Raw genomic sequence first — 15,000 nt, 5'->3', positions numbered from 1 at the left:
ATTTCAGACAGTTCTTGCATCTGTATTGTAGAGATTCACACGATACGTCTTTTTAGATTTGCTGTTTATTTTAATAATCTGATCGAAGGAATACTTTCACAAAATCACGTTGCTCAAGTTGTAGTGATGGCCGAGATATAAACAGATTCCTCAAACTTAAGTATAACACACTTTAATTCACAAACACGCCATGCTTCTCCACTTCTGGACATTATGTAGTAATAATCACCAAATGTCTCAAGCTAAACACTACATTCCCTTCCTTTGTGAAAACAGAACTCAGCGTATGATAAACAATAAAATGTTCAAAATGCTTAACACAGTATATTGTCCCGAGATTCATAATCAATCTGAACAATCTCAAAACGATTTGTTTTTCTTCAACAGCCTTTTTAAAACTATTCACTTTTCCAGAACAAAGTCCTTAAATTTTGCCGGCATCCGCATAGTTCCGTTTGGCCTTCTCCGTGGCTCTGTGCTTTCTGAGGTTTCTGAGGTACCTATAGGCAGGGGTGAGATCACTGGACTTGCTGGGGTTTCAGCTCCCACAGAGTTCTCCGGCTCCTCTGGGCCTTTATAAGGTTTAACGAATGAACTATTTCTCCAATGTACTGCACCTTCGGCTGATTTCAAGGTTAGTTCTTGTCGCTCTTTGTCTGAACAGTGTAAGGCTTGGTCTCAAAGCTGGGAGTTAACTTGCTGTTCTTGATAAGGACTTTATCCCCAGGAGTGATAGAGTTATCAAGGGCGTGTCGCCGTTTGCCTGCAAGCTTCTGATTTCAGTAGCGATCTCTAATGCTTTCATACAGAACACTCTTCTTGGGATGTAGTTCCGGTAACTTGGTTTTAAGTTCTCTTCCAAACATAAGAAATGCGGGGGGTTACTCCTGTACTGCTGTGGGGGGTTGTCCTGTATGCTAACAGGAATTTGTTCAATTCTTCTTTCCACTTTTTTCCTTCTGCTTCAGCTATTTTGAGTGACTTCAACAACGTTCGATTCTGGTGCTCTACTTCCCCATTTGCTTGGGGCCAGAGAGGTGTGGATTTGCGATGTTCAAAAGCTTCAAATTCTTCGGACACAAATTGAGGAGCATTGTCCGACTTAAGACTTAATGGGTAGCCATACCGTGTAAATATGGGCGTTAGCACTTCAATCATCTTTTGAGAGGAGGTTGTGTGCTGCGGAGGGTTGTTCTACTTCAAAGAAACGGCTGTAGTAATCCACTACTACAATTGGGTTTCCTCCAGAAGGAATGGACCTAAGGCATAGATAGCTACATAATGCCATGGTCCGGACAGTGGTTCTACACGCTGCATTGGTTCAGTTGGACAAAACTTTCCCACTACTTGGCATCCCGGGCAGCTTCTGCGCATCAAGGTCTATTTTGGGAAACCAAACGTTCGTTCTCAACTGTGTTTTCATCTTCATAATACCTTGATGCCCGTTTTGTGTTAAACGCAGTACTTCACTTTTGAGGCTCTGAGGGATGACGATCCTTGTTCCGTGCATGACTAACTTTCTTATTGTGCAAAGTTCATTCTTCACACTCAGGTAATGAGGCATTTTGCATTGAGACCAGTCACCACTTTGTATGTAGTATCTAACACTACGCATTTCAGGATCTTTTTCTGATTCTCTTCCAACTTCTCTTGCAGTCATAGCCATTGGCGTACTTTCTTGTACAATAACTCTAACAAAGTCAGCTTCCTTGCCACTGGGATCTTTCTGATCCATAAAATTTAGCCTTGAAAGGGCGTCAGGGATGTTGGTCTTACCAGGATTGTAAATCACTTTGAAATTGTATCCCTGCAAGGGAAGGACCCATCGTTCTATTCATGCAGACAGCTTAGAGGATGTGTTATACATTTGCTTCAGAGGTTTATGATCGGTCTCCAGGTCAAATTCTCGACCATAAACATACAGCTTGTACCTCTTGCAAGCTGATACCAATGCAAGACCTTCCTTTTCTGTCTGGGAATAGCGCCTTTTCACGTCGGTAAGATTTTGCGATGCATAGGAGATCACCCCCCATATGCCATCTTGTAGCTGAGTGAGAACAGCTCCTCTACCTGTGGGACCTGCGTTGGCTACAATTTGCATGCTGCATTTATTTTTGAAGTAGGCAAGTGTCTCTGCTTGGGTTAGCAGATCTTTCAACTTCTGGAAGGATTTCTCTTAGGCGTCTCCCCTCATGAAATGTTGATCCCTTTTTGTAAGGATTCTGAGCGGTTCAGCGACGTGGGCATAATCTGGCAGGAGCTTGGTGCACTATTGTACTAGCCTTAAAAACGATCTGACTTCTGCGGTATTCTGTGGTGGCTTGGCATTTTGAAGTGCAGACACCTTCTCTTCACTTGGTGAAATTCCTTGTTTGCTCAAGTCTTGTCCAAAGAATGTTAATTTTGGAAGTCTGAACTGGCACTTCTTTGCATTCAAGGTCAATCCACACTTTCTGAGATGGTGCAGAACAGCTAGCAGATTCTCATCATGTTCCTGGATTCCACATCCGTGGATGATTAAAGTGTCAGCAATATTTTTAACTCCTTTGCAGCCATCTGCATCAAGCTCTACTTGATGGAAGCCCCATTTCAAGTCCAACTTACTGAAAACAGTAGACCCATTTAAATCGTGCAGGACTTCCTCGATGGTAGGAATAGGGTGCCTCTCCCTTTCAATTGCTTCATCTGCTCTTCTTATATCGACACAGATGCAAATGTCCCCATCTGGTTTCAGGACAAGTACAAGAGGTGAAACCCATTCTGTAGGCCGCTGGGTACTTCTTCGATTATGTCTTCCTTTAGTAATTCATCTAATTTCTTGTCGACTTCCTCTCTTAGACCAAATGGTAATCTTCTGACAGGTTGTGCAACAGGTTTTGCATCTTTGTTCACATGTAATTTTAGCTGGTAATCTTTCAATTTGCGGACTCCCGTGAAAACATCAGGAAAGTTCTTAACAATGTCCACAGATGTCCCTTCACTTGTGATAGAGTATGCTTGGGGTGAGCTAGGAGGGCCAACTCTTAGCACGTTCAATTTCTCTGCTGTATCCCTTCCAAGCAAATCTCTGCCATGACTTTCCACAATGGTAAACTTGGCTACACACTCTCTCCAGATGCCTCACAGTAAATTTCGCTCTCAAATGTTCCAACTACTTCAATGGGTTCACTTTGGCCATGTGAAAACAGCTTCCTTTCGCACCTTTGGGATCTGCATTTCACACCTTCCTGTTTTAAACTTTCCCACGTATCACGATCCACAATATTGCGTGTTGCTCCTGAGTCAATAAGGACGTTCTTAAGCTGCACACCCCAATGCACAAATCAGCAACTCCACTCAAGTCACCGCCACATTTCACAACAAAAGCATAATAATCTTCTTCTGGCTCCTCTGAAATTTAATTAGCACCATCTGAACGCTGTTTTTCACCTGGAAGTTTCTTTTCCACTTAAGATCGGCAAAATGACCCATGAAACCACACTTGTTACAGGCTTTTCCGAGTGCTGGACAACTCCTCTCTCGTTCAGAATGACCAGTTCTGCCACAACGGGTGCATTTCCTTTCTTTCAACACCTTCTTTTCTTTTCCAAATTTCTTTCCTGCCCTCTCCTTTTCTTTCCTTTGATGATCTTTTTGACTGATTCTGTTAACTCACTCAAGACCTCCCATGGACTGCATTTGAGTGTTGACCGCCTCATGGACTTGTGCAGTTTCCTGTAGCACAGTCAAGGTTGCATCACTTGCTTTTTCAAGAAAATTTTGACGGAGTCTTGAATCTTTACATTTTTCAATGATCTGGTCTGGGATGGCTTCATCCCCATTAGCAATATCACAAGATGTGGCTTTCTGATGTAGTCGGCAAACAAACTGATCCATGGTTTCTCCCTCTGTCAATTGGATCTGGCGAAATACATGTCGCTCAAATGGGATGTTGACTTTTGGCGTGAAATAGTTATCCAGAGCTGCTAAGCAATCGTTAAATGTAGTTTCGTTATCCTCAGGTACTAAAGTAGAGTAAATCTCTTGTAATTCCATACCTCCCAAATGTAACAGCAATGCTATTTTCTGACCTTCATTGGTTACTCCTTTTGAGGCCATATAAAGGTTAAAGACACGTTTCCATCGAATAGAAAGTGAATTTGGCTCTCCCTTTGGGTCGAAGTGAGGTAGGCCGTGGATGTCTAAGACTTGTTTCACGGTCACTCCGCCAGGATCAGTGGGAGTCGTTGATGTGGCCGAGCTGCTCGCTTGCTCTCCAGGCACTGACATTCCGATAGTTTGGACGAAATAACCGTGCAAATTTTAACTGGTAACAACTTTGGTATTCCACATATCACTGTCCTCGTCGCCAAATGTAGTGATGGCTGAGATATAAACAGATTCGTCAAACACCAAATGTCTCTTAAGGTGGCTGGAAACAGTTTCACCACTTTTAGAGACCTTCTTATTAGATGGGTTATAACTACTATACTGTATCACAAAACAGCAATGTTATGGTACCACATCAAACACCAATTATTGCTTAACAAAATGCGCTCACAATTTTGACGTAATAGGTTACCATGGCAACATGAAAGCTCTCCAAAAACACACTATATTTCGTCTTTACCTGCCTATATCTTAAAAATGAACTCGGTGACCCCCATTTTTTATTGTAAAATAGTAATTAGCAATTTGACATAGGACTATCTGCAAAGTTAAAAAAAATTCTTGGGAGCCAATTCAGAGCTACCTTAAATTTTCGAAAATTTAAGGTAGCCCTGAATTGGCTCCCAAGAATTTGGCGCGATTCTGATAATCTTCTTTCTCAGGTTTGCTAGTGGGCTGATCTTGTCCAGGTGTAATACAACGTTTTCTGATAGGTATAGCTCTGCTTGCACCTCTGTATATGGTTTCAGTAGTGGGTCTTTCTTGTCCCAAGTGTGCATTGCATGTTTCAGGTGCTGTAATTCAGCGTCATCCATGGTTTCCTTGGCAATTGCCTCAAGCGTGATCCATTTGCATGACTACTGCTCGGATGTGTTTGTTGTGTCCCATCTTCTTCACTTCGGGGAGTGGGTGTTGGGACATGTAGGCGGTGACGTTTGCTTTACCAGGGATGTGGATAATCCATATTCTGCATTTTCATCGCAATTCTTTCCTTCTGCGGAGGTAGTTTTGCTTGTGGGTTGTTAAAAAGGGTTAGCAATGGTTTATGATGTGTCGCAAGCTAGCAATGTTTATCGTAATTTCTGGGCAATTTCCCGCGGGTAATGTGTTAATTTTTCAGCAAACAGTTCTTGGTGCAGGTTATAGGAAGGTGTGGGTAATGTGATAATTTTTAAATCTTCCGGTATAGTACTGTTTTAAAACCGTAAGTAGGGAAAAAATATAAAAGTCATTAATGAAACTGTTCCTAAAAACTGTATATTGCCTTATTTATCCCGTTATAATTGCCTTATAGACGTAAATGCTCTCAATGAAAACCAATGCAAATTGAAAACATATCAACAAATTTCGTTGGCAATCATAATGGTTTATCACGTGTGTGATATTACTTTCTTTCTTTGCTAATTTCACAGCTTCTTTCTTTGTTTAGTTGAAAATAAAAACATTTTCACCAAATGGAATTATAAACTCAGGCAGGCTTTAAAGTAATCCACACACAAAAACTGATGCTGACATGTCCATTTCATGGCGCTGCTGCCGCCACATAATTAACACGCATAAGAGGTGATTGTCGGCACGCGTGTAAACAAACATTCACGGACAAAATTTTGAAACACCAGAGCATTCAGCGCATCAGTAAAATATTCCTAGCAAGCACTGCCTTGAGGTAGAGAGTATTTTCCAGTTTCAAGCGATTTCTTAGAGTCAGTAGATCCTGAGATATTGATTTTTTTTAAAACGGATTTTACAAGCAGTATCATTCAATGGAAGATAAAAAACAATAGGTGTGAAAACTTACCAATTTCACGCTAAAGGATATTTTGTTAACAAAAACAACGGATCAAGTTTTTATTTGATTTAAAACGTTATAAAGAGGTAATTGACTGAATGAAAAATACACGCTTCAATCTTTATGGAAAGTGTAGCCACAAACAATTTTGAGTCAAAATACCCGGTGTTAAATGCGGCCGTCAGAGTTTAACTTTTGCGTATAAGCTCAAAGTTATCGCTCGTGCAGATAACTTTGTGAGTTCACAAGTTTCTTTTGTTTTTGGGTGCGGGTTATCTGCTAGTGCGGGTAATCTGTTGAAGTGTTTTTCTTGTTATTGCAAGAAATGGCCGATGCGGGTAATCTACCGCGCAGGTAATCGCCCGTAAATTACAGTACCTCCTATGAGGTACATTTGCAGTCGGGATGTAGAGAATTCTGCAGCTAAGGCTTCTCACTCTATCTGGGAATACCTTCTCTCAGTGTCAGTTAGGGTACGGCTTATGTAGTGGACCGGTTGGTACCCGTGCTGCATTCTCTTAAACAGGCCTCCTCCTAGCCCTCTTGGGCTACCGTCGCAGATGACTAGGGTGTCCCTCTCTGGGTAGTATGGTATGAGCACCAGGGCAGTGGTTATTGCCATTTTCAAAGCCAGGAATGCCAGTTGTTACTTGGTCGTCCAATGGAATTTTGCGTTGTTCCTTGTTAGGCATCGTAGTGGTTCACATCTGCTTGAAAAGTTGTTTATGTACTGTGATAGGTATGCCAGCATCTGTGGGAATGAAATAAGTTCCTCTTTGTTCTTTGGAGGTTGGCAATCTTGTACTGCCTTGATCTTATCAGAACTGGGCTTTAATCAATCTGTTGTGAATAGGTGCCCGTGGAAGTTTAGGGTGGACTTCCCAAATTCGCATTTCTCTTTGCGAAGGGTCAGGTAATGGTCTTATGGTCAATGCGCCAGAGTACTGCATTAAGATTTGTGTTGTGGTCTGTCCAGTCCAGTCCTCCAACCATTATGTCTTCCCTGTTATTGAGTACCTGGGGAAAGCCAGAGATGATCTTCCCTATTCCAGTGTCGAACAGGTGTTGTCTGTTCAGTCCTCCAACCGCAAGGTGTTTTTAACGGTAATTTCCCCATGGTGTTGAAGAAGTCATTATCCGTCGTGACTCCTCGTCTATTGTAAACTGGTGGTAACCATGGTTGAGGTCTAACTTGCTGAAGACCTTGCATCCTTTGAATTATGTTATGAAGTCTTCAGTGATTGTTGCTTGTACTTGCCTGGTACGTAACATGCATTTGTTGACCAATCTCAGATTGAGGCATGCTCGGATGGTGTTTGGATTTTTGGGCTTTGGTTGGACAACAAGAGGTGAGCACCACATAATTGCTTCATGCTGAGAGACAAATTCTTCCAGTTTGTTCTTGAGTGGATTGGTTAGTAGATATGGTACTCTGCGTGGCTTCTGGGCAATTGGAGTGGCATTTTCTTTGGTTGGCACTTTCTTCTCTGTCTCGCATTGCTTTCCCGATCCCTTGAAATCGTTTCTTGTGTCTGTCTATGATTTTGTTGAGTTCCGTGTGGGTGTTACTTGTTTCTTGACTTCTGCCGGAAATTGCCTTGACCTCTTTGTTTGGTGTTTTAAGTTGACCAGTGGCGTCGATGATAAGCATTCCAAGTTCCTCAAGTGTTTTTCTTCCAATTAGTGGTGGGGAGTCAATTGTTCCTTGAATTATCATGATGGTTGTGTTAACAGATCTCGTTTGATTTGACATGATGACATCCGCTTCCCCAATGACCGGAAGTTCGTCTCTGAGTGTTTTCAACTTTATTTTTGTATCTCTGATTTGTGTATGCTGTGGCATGTGTTGTTGCCATTGTTGGAATTGATGTTCGTCCATGATATTCGCATTGAATACCCTGTCTGGCTCGGCTTTGACCTCTATTTTGTTGATTTTTACCTCAAGATGTCTGATTTTCACGGCTAGTGTGATGTAGGTTTAAATGCTGCAAATACAGTGTGTCGTCTTCGCTTGAGCTGTCATCACTCTTCATTTCTTGTAGAATTCTTGCAAGTGAGTGGTAACAGGTTTTGGATTGGGTTGCACCCTGGTGGCTACGCTGCTCCTTCGGGAATTGCTAGGCGTCACATTTTTTCTCTCTTTGGGTTTTGTTTTGCAGACGCGTTGTTCTGCGCTTTCTCTCTTGATAACTTTGGTTTCCCCAAGGGCGTTCAGCTTTTGACTTCGCAATACATACACTGGCGTAGTGGTTTAGCTTCTTGCAGTACACCTGTAATCCCATGTAGCTCCCATAGCCGGGCATGTTTCGTGTTTTCGGTTGTAGCCACATCGCATGCACGGCATGCACGGTTGATTGGGTTTACAGGGTTTTCTGTTATGTAATATTTTCTTAACTCTTTCTGTTAAACTCTCAACATCGATTTTTCTGCTAATTGCTTTGGCTTCTTGCTTGGTTTCTTCCTCCAGAACCCTCCAACACCACTAAAGGTTAGCATCTCCAGCGCTTGCTTGTTAGCCCCCCCCAATACAAAATACATTTTGTCGTTCCTGAGATTCACTGTGTATTTTAATAATCCGATCGAAGGAGTACTTTCACAAAATCACATTGCTCAAGTTACACTTACAATTTGCATAATCGACATGTCAATCACTAAGGTCAGATCACAACATGTATTGGGATGAAGCTAACATCAAGCTAACATTAAATCTAAGGAAGACCAATTATATGATTTTTCACCCTCTAGACAAAAACGTAATTATAACGTTCTTCCTCCAGTCTCTTTAGCAGGTCAACTTCTGTTCTAAAGCCCCGTTTACACGAGCAATTTTTATGTGACAACTTTTATGTGACAATTTTTATTTGCTCGTGTAGATGAGGGAAATTGGCCAATTTTTATGTGACAAATACATTTGCTGAAAAGCTGGCGTGTTAGCTTTTATGTGACAAATAAAAATTGTCATACACAGAAAATTGCTTGTGTCACATAAAATGTGGCAAATATTGGTGGTCCCCAAGCTTCCAGTGAGCACACGATCAAAATGGCGGCCTCCACGTCGACCAGCGCTGCTTCCAGTAGAGGAATTTATTGCCCAGATCGAGTAGTGACTTTGTTGCTAGAGGCCGTCAGAGAAAAGGAGAGTCTCTGGAACACCAAAAGCGAGGCATACAAGAACCGAAACGTAAAAAAAGCACAGTACGAGGAAGTACTGCAGGTGATAAAAGAAGAATTGCCAGACGTTGATCTGGCAAGCCTCAAAGGTATGCCTACCACTGTTGTTATCGTTAATATAAAGCAACAATGTATGATATATATTGCTAAACTGAAATAATTTTACCTGCAATTTGTAGGCTTTTGTGCACAGCCATTTGAATTAAAAAAAATCAAAATTTGCATTTACATTCTTTTATCTGGCTTTAATTCCTTAGGTAAAATACAGAGTTTACGAACATTTTACCGTGAAGAGGTGAGAAAAATAAAGAAGAGCCAGGGTACAGGTAGTGGGGCAAGCGATGTTTATGTATCAAAGTGGAAGTTTTTCGATGAGTGCAGCTTCCTAGATGAGGTAATATACAGCAACCGGCAGGTATTTACTAATGTCAGAGATGAAGATTCATCACCAGGACCTGGAGGTGAGGAGGAGCAGCTGGCAAATTATGATAATGCAGATACAGAAAGCGAGAGTAATGTTAGTGTTAAAAGTGCAAGCACTACGTACACGACAAAGAGGAAGAGATCTGATGACAATCCTTTACTGGAGTCTGCCACATGTGCCCTGAACCAGCTTGCAAAAAATGCAGCATCTGCACCTGAAGATGAATGGGATATTTTCGGTAAGGATGTGGCCAGTTCCATCCGACACCTGGGGGATAAAGATTTGCAACGAAGGGTTAAGTCTGCGGTCCAATCAGCAATCTTTCAAGCAACAGAGCCCCCAAGAGTTCCATATCAGCATTATTATCAAAGAGATGATTCATTTTCTGCCCAGCTACAACAGCCACCATACTAAATGACTTAAGACATGTTGATATTATAAGAATGACTCATAGGAAAACTTAGACCTTATGACAGACCAGAGTATAGTGCATTCCTGTCCCCAACAGGTAGCAATTGCCTATTATATTACTACAAAAAGTATCCACTTTGTCCTCACTCAGACCCTCTTCTTGTCAAGAGATTCCTCACCAATGAACCCCTGAGAAATATTCTTGACTTGGGTATGGGCCTGAGCAAATTACTATGTACTCTACTGAATCTTTTTATTCTGTAGCAGAAGTCAATAGTTTTAGCAGCTTACCGTAGTTGTTTGTTAAAGTTACAGACAGTAATAATATTTTGCTTTTGAAAATTGCATACTTGTAAAGTTTACACTGTAAATGCACAAAATATTTAAAAGTAAGTATTTAAGATTTAACGGACTTGCCACAATTCTGTTTATTACATACATACATACAAACATAATTTATTTGAGAAAGCAGGTTATAAGTAAAATGGGCAAGACAAAAGTCCTGATGTGGACCTGCACTATCTTAATAGTACGTAAATTAATTAACTATATAAAAATAAATAATAATAATTAAATAGATAAATAGAGATTAAGGACAATAAGTTATGACTAATTTTAAAGAATGGAGAAGAATATTAATGACAAAAATTATGCTTAACTAATGTTAAAAATATTTAAAATCTGAGGATTTGTTGGTAATACTGCAGGAAGCTTTAGTAAAACTAATAGATTTCAGAATATTCTTATTATCCTTAAGTTTCCTCTTGAAAATAGCTAAGTTAGAACAGTTCTTGATGTCATCAGGAAGGAGGATCCAAGCCAAAGCGGCTCTGTGCTGAAAGGAAGATCTGCCCACTTCTGTTCTTGGTCTAAGAATCTCAACATTTAGAGATTTTCTAAAATTATAAGTAGTCACGGGTTTAACTATTAAATCATTAAGAGGTTCAACACAGTTTCCATAATAGATATTATATGTGATAACTAAAAGTCTCTTGATGTAAAATAAATTAATAGAGTTCCAATATGGAGCGTTCATGATATCGTCATTTGGAATGTTACAAGGTAAATTGTGAATAATTCTGGTTGCTCTTAAATGAATTCAATCGATATCATCCATCAAGGCTGAGGAACAAGACCCCCAAACTACAATACCATACAGAACACTAGGAATAATTGTTTTGTAATAAATAGTTTCTAAAATTGGTTGGGTAAAAACTTTATCCGTTTTAAAACTGTGACTTTCTTGCTGAATGACTTACAAACATTCTTGGTGTGCTCTTGCCATGAAAGCTTGTTGTTGATTGTTAACCCAAGACGTTTAGATGATGATTTGTATTCGATAGTACTATTACCATATGTCAAACGTGGCAATGGGCCAAAAAAGCTCTGTTTCGAAATTATCAGGGCTTCAGACTTAGATTCGTGTGCTATTAATCTGTTAGACTGACACCAGGTGTATACCTGGTCTAATACAGATTGTAGAGTCAAGATGATATTGTCGGTGTTTTCGCTGATTCTAAAAATTGTCGTATCATCAGCAAACATGAATAAATCACCACTTGATATCGATTCTGGAAGATCGTTTACAAAAATTGAAAATAATTTCGGCCCTAGTATTGAACCCTGGGGAACTCCATTTGTAATGGTTTTGGGCCCGGACTGATATCTTGATAATTGCACAAACTGTTTGCGTGCAAACATATAATCATCAAGCCAGGAATACAGGTCACCTGATATACCAATGGCTTTTAGCTTTTCCAGCAAGATGGTATGATTCTTAGTATCAAATGCCTTGCGAAAGTCAATGAAAAGCACTCCAACTTTCAGACCCCTGTCTAAAGCATTTTTCCATATTTCTGTTAAGTGAAGTAAGAGGCTTTCAGTTGAATAATTTTTCCGAAATCCCCATTGCTTGTGACTCAACAAACCTTGTGTCTCCATATGGTTGTTCAAGGTGTCACTTACAACATCCTCTAAGATTTTACCTGGGATACTGAGGAGGGAGATAGGTCTGTAGTTATTTCCGTCAGTTGATGAACCTTTCTTGAATATGGGATTAACGCGTGATAACTTCCAACTCGAAGGGAAAGATGCGTCACTCACACTCTTCCTAAAGATCGGTAATAAACTATGGATAACAGAGTCCCCAATCAGGGAAAAGTCCCTGGGGGATACATGGTCGGGGCCAGTGGCTTTCTTGGGGTTAGCAGCTTTTATCAGTTTGTTTTTAATGAGTTCCCAACTCATGTCAACATTATCATTAGTAGGTGTGACTCTAGTAATAAAGGAGTTTAAGGATGATAGATCCAAAGGATCAAGTTGCTTGGTGAGGTCTTCGCTAATATTCACAAAAAAGTCATTGAAATACTCAGCCTTCTTCAAATCATAGGTTATTATCTCCTCATTATGATCAGAGATTGGGCCAATGTTTTTGATCTTGTGCTTTCTCAAGACTTGGTTAGACAATCTCCAAAATTCATTAGGGTTAGAAGTTTCTTTAAATAGTTTTTGCCGGTAAGCAACCTCTGCACTCTTTAGTAGTTTCTTTACCTCACATCTCTTCTGTTTGTACAGTCTCATGTTGGACTAATTATTACACTTGAAAAAAGACAGTTGGGTTTTTATTGGTAACCCTGTGAGTTACAATAAAGCAAATGCTTGGGATGCACATCCAGATGTGTACTAATGAAGTTATATGAAGGAAAATTAAGTAACAAATTAACAAAAGCATAATTTTGTTCAGTCTTCCTGTCTCTTGGTAGGTGACAGTTTCGGAATTTCTCATCACCTAAGGCTACTTTAGATAAAGCTTTCACAATGAAGACTGGAAGTTAATAATAGGTAACCATACTTTCTAACAGTAACGAAGAATGTCTGATTCCACATGATGAATTTCATCAATCCAAATACTCAGCTGGTCATTGCCCACTGAAAACTGATGGCACCTTCTTCAAAGAAGTAGTCTTTGAGATCATCCCAAACTTCTCGTGCTTGAACTGTTGATGAACGGGCACTAGGATCCGAGCGTAGGTCACAAATGTCATCACTGCCTATTTGGTTTCTCCACGATCCTGGCACAACATTACCAAATTCATCCTCATTGTCGATGGAGCCTGGAGCTGAGTAGCATTTGTCCTTCCTGGTCATCAGAAAGTTGTGTAATGCAATGCATTTGGAACATCCAACTCTAGTGTTCTCAGTAGCAATCTAAATCGAGTGCACAGCAATCCAAAAGCGTTTTCCACAATCCTCCTCGCTCTTGATAGGCGATAATTGAATATTTTCTCGTCACCCATTGCTGTTCGGTGTGGAAATGGCTTCATTAGATTTCGATCTAAGGCAAAACCATCATCGCCCAACAAAAAATAAGGTATTGGTGTTGTTCTTTCTCCAAGGCTAGCTGGTTCTGGGAAATGGTTTGACTTGCACGTATTTCCTAGGCAACTTTCCTTAAAAATTCCCCCATCAGACTGGCTTCCTGGTGAGCCGAGATCGAACGAAATAATTTAGCATTGGCATCAGCTATAGCTAGGAGAACAATAATGAATTGCTTTTTATAGTTGAAGTACTCAGAGCCTGAGTTTGGGGGAGCACGCATGTTAATATGTTTTCCATCTATGGCTCCAACTGCATGTGGAAACTGCCATTTGGATTTAAATTCTTCTGCAATTTGTTCCCAATGTTGTTTTGAACTTGGCAGCTGTAGGTACTCATCCCTCAAAACATTATACAGGGCTTCACACACCTCAGGTATGATTTTTGAAATAGATGAAACAGATATGCAAAAGCTATACATGAGATCTTGGTATGAGCAACCTGATGCCAAAAATCTCAAGGTAACACATAAGCGGTCATGGACTGAAATGGCATCTCTCATGACAGTGTTTTTCTTTCCAATTAGAGGAGTTAGCTTCTCACAAAGCTCATCAAACAGAACAGAGTCCATCCTAAAAATTAGAAGGAAATATGACAATTTAATAACAATTGAGAATATCTCAGGTAGCCCAGGTGGGTTTATCTTATTTGCAGCATATAAAAATGCAGTGGAAATCAGAGCTACAGCACAACAATCTTTATGTAGCACACTGTTGATTGCCAAGACAGAAAGGGTACATTCTACAATGAAACAAACTTGTTAAACCATCACGCCTTAGAGGGGCCCTTGGTGTATTGTATTTGAGTTCTGGAACTCTCTTGGGTGCACATGAGCTGCCCAAAAGCTGGAATTCGCTTTTTAGAAAGATCACACTTCTGAATGAGGTGGTGAGAAAGGAGGTAGATGGGGGTGGGTTACTTATTCCCAAAGAAATACTTCATCGTGTGGGACAACAAAAATAGTATGCTCATTTTTGAAGTTCTATTGATAGTACTATTCTTCTCCCAACAACAAGGGATGCACAGAAAAACCCTAACACAATACAACGTGAACATCCATTCAGAACTTTTACAAATCATGCTTGTTCTTATTTAAGACGTCAGTAACAGTTTTGGTTCTTGTTTAACCAACGCCAACATTATTTCATTAAACCTGTTAAAGAAAGTTAAAATAGCGACCATGAGACAGTATGAGATCAAAATCTTGTTCGCGTGCTTTGGATGATCACTAGTGCAATCAATCTTGTTTCGACAATCTCCTGGTCTGCTGGTAAACAACAAGGAACAGTGAGGGGAGGAGACTGGTTTGAAATTAGAAATTCATACTTGTACTCAAATCTGAAGGTCGTAATAAATTGTACTCATCGAAAAAAAAATTTGAATTCGTCATGGTCAGTCTCTCGCAGTTCTTTTACTAAATTTTGGGCCAAACCCTGGGCTTCTCGCCGCTGCTGAGTTTTCCAGGGCTTAACCCAACACCTACGCTTCTTTTTCTTCATTCTTTGTTTTTTATATAATACGAGAAACGCTATAATCGCAGCAGCTTCAATTTTTTGCTTGTTCGTAAGCGCCATATTTCGTGGGTGACTACACAGCCTCTCCTTTATTCTGCGCATCTCAGCTATTCAAAATCATTACTGGCGCACTAAACTTCACACTGTTGACAATTATTTGCTATGCC

The 15,000-nt window shown here is 40.3% G+C and overlaps 1 protein-coding gene across 1 annotated transcript; it reads right to left on the bottom strand.

The window, feature by feature from the left end:
* Positions 1-13,380: 13,380 nt before the first annotated feature.
* LOC137999466 (putative nuclease HARBI1) lies at positions 13,381-13,890 on the bottom strand. Its single transcript, XM_068845238.1, has one exon. The coding sequence runs from the start codon at positions 13,888-13,890 to the stop codon at positions 13,381-13,383; it is 510 nt and encodes a 169-aa protein (XP_068701339.1).
* Between the last annotated feature and the right edge of the window lie 1,110 nt (positions 13,891-15,000).

This window comes from Montipora foliosa, chromosome 4 (assembly GCF_036669935.1).
Source record: "Montipora foliosa isolate CH-2021 chromosome 4, ASM3666993v2, whole genome shotgun sequence".
Lineage (NCBI taxonomy): Eukaryota > Metazoa > Cnidaria > Anthozoa > Scleractinia > Acroporidae > Montipora > Montipora foliosa.
Note: the sequence above shows the minus strand (reverse complement) of the source record. Positions and strands in the feature narration are given on the sequence as shown.

Excerpts from the sequence above, each read along its gene's own strand:
- LOC137999466 (XM_068845238.1), bottom strand. The coding sequence starts at position 13,890 with ATGGACTCTGTTCTGTTTGATGAGCTTTGTGAGAAGCTAACTCCTCTA.